The following is a 5,960-nucleotide window of genomic DNA, read 5'->3' on the forward strand; positions in this document are numbered from 1 at the left end:
TTTACAGTATGTTGACTGGTGGAGGAAGAGTTTAGGTTTCTCAAAATGTAAACAAACAAACAAATAAATACATATTGTGTATGTGATGTGTTGGTTTATTTTATGATTGTAATCTGTTAAAGCCTTTATTGTGTAAAGTACAAGAAAAACAGCTATAAACAAATAAATCTTAATTATGATTAATGACATATATGATGGGATACACGGTGGTGTAGTGGTTAGCACTCTCGCCTTGCAGCAAGAAGACCCGGGTTCGTGCCCAGGTTGGAACAAGGGCCTTTCTGCATGGAGTTTGCATGTTCTCCCCGTGTGTGCGTGGGTTCTCTCCGGGTTCTCCGGCTTCCTCCCACAGTCCAAAAACATGCAACGTGGGGATTAGGTCAATCCACTGCATCGTACACACCACGCTAACATAATAGTTCTGAACTATTGTAGAGTCCACATGAGTCCACATAGTCAGAGTCCACATGAGTCCACATGAGTCACATGAGTCCACATGAGTCCTGAGCATGAGATGGCAGTGAGTCTACATGAGATGAGTCCTATTGAGTCTACATGAGTCCACATGAGCACATGAGCCTACATGTGAGTCTCACATAGACACACATGAGTCTACATGAGCATGAGTCCACATGAGTGGTCACATGAGTCCATGAGCCATGAGTACATGAGTCCACATGAGTCCACATGAGTCTACATGAGTCACATGAGTCCATGACATGAGACACATGAGTGACATGAGTCCACATGAGTCTACATGAGTCTACAGGAGTCTACATGAGCCCACATGAGCCTACATGAGCCTACATGAGTCTACATGAGTCTACATGTAGAATTGTTGGACTTTTCTCTGCACAGCTCACATATGAACATGTGTCCTCAGAAGCAGATTGCAGGCCCATTATGCAAATGTGGGACTCACTTGTGGGTTGTCCACACTTTGGCACAAGAAGTGAGTGGAGTCGCCCTAATGGCCCACACTTAGTAAACACAAGCCCTCTGCCATGTGTATTACACACAACAAAAGATTAGCACTATTTGCAAATATACAGCTGAGTTCAAAGGCCACAGTTCTCTTCCCTGCTTCCCTTCTTTTGTTTGGACACACCGCTTTGAATGTGTGAGCGCATCAAGTGCTGCAGACTGCAAACAAAATGATTCAAGAACAAAATCCCGCACTGAAAACAGAATCATGTATTCTGTGCAGCAAACACGTGACAGAGCTGAAGTTAAATTAAACAAACAAAAGTGTTAAACAGCAGAGAGCGCGTTAGTGACAGTCAGTGTGGAGACACTCACTATCTGTGTGTGTGTGTGTGTGTGTGTGTGCGCGCGCAAGCCACGCCCAGTATCTCCATGAGGTCCCTGGAGGCCCTTAAATGATGAGGCGTCGGGCTCCTTTAACAGATAACTGTCTCTGGGGTAGCGGACACAGTGAACTCTCCGTGGAAATATGACTTCTTCTTCCAACCACGACCAGCGCCTGGAGCATCTCCTCAGCGCCGTAGAGAGCGAGTTCCAGAAGGGCAGCGAGAAGGGCGACCCGTCCGAGAGGGACATTAAACTGACGCTGGATGACGCAGACCTGTGGACCAAGTTTAAAGAGTTAACCAACGAGATGATCGTCACTAAAACTGGAAGGTAAGTCCTGTTCCGAGGCCGCGCAGGAGCCGCGCTTTTTACGCACGGCCGCGGCACACACTACACACCGCTGTCAAAGGCTTGTCCTGAGGCCTGCACAGTCGCACTCTTCACACAAACATGACCTCAATGACAGGCTCTTGTTTTCCAGGAGGATGTTCCCGGTGCTCAGGGCCAGCGTCACCGGCCTGGATCCAAACGCCATGTACTCCGTGCTGCTGGATTTTGTAGCCGCGGACAACAACCGGTGGAAGTACGTCAACGGGGAGTGGGTCCCCGGCGGCAAACCGGAACCCCAGAGCCCCAGTTGCGTCTACATCCATCCGGACTCGCCGAATTTCGGAGCACACTGGATGAAAGCGCCCGTTTCCTTCAGCAAAGTCAAGCTCTCCAATAAACTGAACGGGGGCGGACAGGTGGCTCATTCTTCTTTATATGATTTGTATTTCGCCACATCAGGCACACAATGTATAACCTGAATATAAAGACATAATATCCGTTATTTCTTTCATTAATGCTGTTGTTTCTGTTCCACAAAGATCATGCTGAATTCTCTGCACAAATATGAGCCGAGGATACACATCGTGAAGGTCGGCGGGATCCAGAAGATGATCAGCAGTCAATCTTTCCCCGAAACACAGTTCATCGCTGTCACTGCTTACCAGAATGAAGAAGTGAGTGCTGTCCATAGAACAAATGCTGCTTTCTCTTATAAAAGGATTGAAATGCTAACACAGCGTCTCCTCCACAGATCACCGCTCTGAAGATAAAGCACAACCCGTTTGCTAAAGCTTTCCTGGATGCTAAAGAAAGGTATGAAGTTAAATCTCAGTGGAGCAGCTTGTTCTGTTAATGTTACAGCGACTGATGTTGTTTTTGTCTTTGTTCTGCAGGAGTGACCACAAAGACGTCCCCGACCACACTGCAGACGGTCAACAGTCCGGCTATTCTCAGCGTGAGCGTCACTTACTTCTACATTCGCTCTCTTTTTAAGATGAAGTCATAGGAATATGACTTCATCTCATATGTTTTATGTAAACTCATTTAGTCTTTTAATTGTACAGTTGGAGGTTGGTTCCTCCCCGGCCAGAGTCCCATCTGCCCCAGCAGCAGCCCTCCTCAGTTCAGCGGCACTGCAGCTCATTCCTCGGGCTCCTACTGCGAGCGCTACCCTGGTCTGAGGAGCCACAGGACGGCTCCATACCCGAGCCCCTACCCTCACCGCACCTCCAGCACCAGTAAGACTTGCTCACCGCTCACACATACTACAAATATCACATGATGGACGTGAAGGTGCTGAAAAGTGTCATTTGGTCTGTGTCCCCTTTTTTAGACAACTACCTGGACAACAGCTCAGGTTCTCTGTCCACTCATGACAGCTGGTCTGCTCTTCAGATCCCAAACTCCACAGGCATGGGGACTTTGTCCCACACCACCAACTCCACCTCTAACTCCAGGTCAGCAGGTCGTTGTTGGCAAAAACCTGTTTGCTGTTGTACATTTATGGCGCCGTTGATTTGTTGGGTTGATGTCAAACAATTTCATCAATCAAATTTTCTATTTCCATCCACAGTCAGTACCCCAGCTTATGGTCAATGGCCAGCACCACCCTAACTCCTTCTGGCTCCGCCTCTGGCTCCATACCAGGAGGTTTGACCTCCCAGTTCCTGAGGGGCTCCTCCTACACGGGCCTGACCTCCTCACTGCCTGTCTCCTCACCTTCTTCCATGTACGACCCCAGCTTGAGTGAAGTTGGGGTGGGGGAGGCCCAGTTTGAGAGCTCCATTGCCAGGCTCACTGCGTCCTGGGCGCCTGTGGCTCAGAGTTACTGAGCGGCAGAGACGTCTTCTCTGAAGGCTCAGCGGTCTTCTCTGAAGGTTTTGGGGCAGGACTTGAAAATAAATGGGTCATGGGAAAGACATGGAAAACTTACAAGACCTGTTGGGACGTGTTCTGGCTCCTGATTGTGGAAAAGCAACGATTATTCATTCCAGAGCCACTATTTATGAAAGTGATGTGCAGAGACAATCATCTCCTTTTATGTTGGACAAATAATATTAAGCCTTGTCTTCTCTCAACATGCTTATTACACATGTACCCAGAAATCCAGATGTTTGTTGTTATAAACATGTGAAAAACTGTTCCTCTAACATAAATATGTATATGTGTGTATATAGACTAAATTAACGCCACATGTATTTTTCTTCCGGTTGAAATACAAATCTGAGACTGGACTGAGAGTCACAAGTGCCTTCTGTATCCGGGCAGGTTTCTGTTGGATAAAAAAGACTTCCCTGCACAAACACATGTACAGATTCTATGTATTTGTATTTGAATTTGAACTCACTGTGAGTTGTATTTATGTCATTTAATAATAAATTAAATATGTGTGTTTTCTCAAACTATTTTTTGGTTTCTGTCCAAGAATTTGAAATAATGTTATGAAGAGTGAAAGAGGACATATTATTATGTGTATAGTTAAGTTCAATCACCTCTGAAATCAATGGTCAAACAAGGGTTGAATGATTTAATTCATAAGAAAGAGTGAAGTTGTGACTCTTTCTATCCTCCACTGAGCAAGCGTCAAACTAAATGTTTACGCTTTGTTTTAATCACATCGTTCACTCAGCTGCTGGAAATCAAATCGAAGAGATGAAGAACACAGTTACAACATGGCTAACACTTCAGATCTGCATATGAGCAACATCAAAGGCTTTTATTATAAGATTATTATATTATTAGTGTTTCTACATAAAGCCACACACACATATATGGTTCCATTTAATGACAACAGGACCTAAAAATAATACATAAATCAATTCAATGTTCTTAGAAAAAACCCTGGTGATTTCAATTTACCATTTTATTCACAAATGAACGACAGTTTTATATTTAATACTGAATTTGTGGGGTTTTTTTTATGGGAAATCTCCACTGTTAATAAAAACTAGAATGAAAGTCCTCGTGACACACACAACAAGAGTAACATCGGTTATATTAGAATTAAAGTAGTCAGAGATAATGGTCCGTGATCATCTTCAAACAAACCACCTGACGATTCAAGGAAGGGAAAATTCAACTCTTCCTCCAGCTCATACCTGAGGCCTGTGGCTTGGCCGTGCACTCAGGACTTCAGTGGTGTGATGTGCGTGTCAGACCCACAGAGGCTGACGCTCCCTGAAAAGTGATGGAGTGTTCCTCACTGAGGTGCAAATGAAGGCTGGAGGGTCACGGGGCCATCGGCAAATAGTAATGAAGCAAAAATGTGAAGTGCAGCTGGGAGGGCCAAGCAGAGCAAAGGTCCTTGAATGCTTTTCTCTGCTGCCTCACGTAAATACAGTCGCTGTCTATGTTCGAACTGTTGAAATCATATTTCACATGATATAAAATGGTGCTTTTAAACCAAACCAATGCGGTTTTTTGTCACAGTAAAATACAAGTTTGAAATCATTTTAGAAAGGATGATTTTCATTATTGAATAATCTACTCATTTATATGTCATTTCACAGCTCATGCAGTGTGAACGCAGCGTGCTGTAGTACATATGCCAGGACTGTGTGACGCAGCGTGCACACACACACACACACAGCACACACACACACACACACATACACAGAAGTGCTGTGTGAGCGCAGCGTGCACACACACACACACACAGAAGCGCTGTGTGGCGCAGCATGCACACACACACACACACAGAAGCGCTGTGTGGCGAGGCACACACACACAAGCGCTGTGTGCGCAGCATGCACACACACACACACACAGAAGCGCTGTGTGTGCAGCGCACACACACACACACATAGAAGCGCTAGTGAGCGCACACACACACACACACACACAGAAGCGAGCATGCACACACACACAGAAACGCCAGCGCAGGCAGCACACACACACACACACACAGAAGCGCCAGGTGACGCAGCACACACACACACACACACACACAGAAGCGCTGGTGTGCACACACACACACACACACAGAAGCGCTGTGTGACGCAGCGTGCACACACACACACAGAAGCGCTGTGTGACGCAGCGTGCACACACACACACAGAAGCGCCATAATATATACGACTGTCCATCAATCAGTTGCAAACTGTATGTGTGTCGGTGTCTCACGTTTTGTTCTGTAACTTACCTCAGTCCATATGAGACTTAATGATTATGCTCATGAAGCCTTTTCCAAAAGGAAACTCAAAGTTTAAATCTTTATTTTTGTATTTGTCATTAGTTTTCATGACCAATGTTGCAACAATTGACACTGAAGTAGGGACTGGACACCTGTTCACATTGATTTAGTTAAACACAGGTAATA

The 5,960-nt window shown here is 45.5% G+C and overlaps 1 protein-coding gene across 1 annotated transcript; it reads left to right on the forward strand.

Annotated features, from left to right (window-relative positions):
* The first annotated feature begins 1,425 nt into the window (after window positions 1-1,425).
* Window positions 1,426-3,983, forward strand: LOC122762671 (T-box transcription factor T-A). Its single transcript, XM_044017869.1, has 8 exons — window positions 1,426-1,641; window positions 1,793-2,057; window positions 2,181-2,315; window positions 2,393-2,454; window positions 2,535-2,596; window positions 2,706-2,879; window positions 2,975-3,098; window positions 3,215-3,983. Exons 1-8 carry the CDS (start codon window positions 1,454-1,456, stop codon window positions 3,471-3,473), a joined length of 1,269 nt encoding a protein of 422 aa, XP_043873804.1. The 5' UTR covers window positions 1,426-1,453; the 3' UTR covers window positions 3,474-3,983.
* Window positions 3,984-5,960: the final 1,977 nt, after the last annotated feature.

This window comes from Solea senegalensis, unplaced genomic scaffold, assembly GCF_019176455.1.
Source record: "Solea senegalensis isolate Sse05_10M unplaced genomic scaffold, IFAPA_SoseM_1 scf7180000015939, whole genome shotgun sequence".
NCBI classification, from domain to species: Eukaryota; Metazoa; Chordata; class Actinopteri; order Pleuronectiformes; family Soleidae; genus Solea; species Solea senegalensis.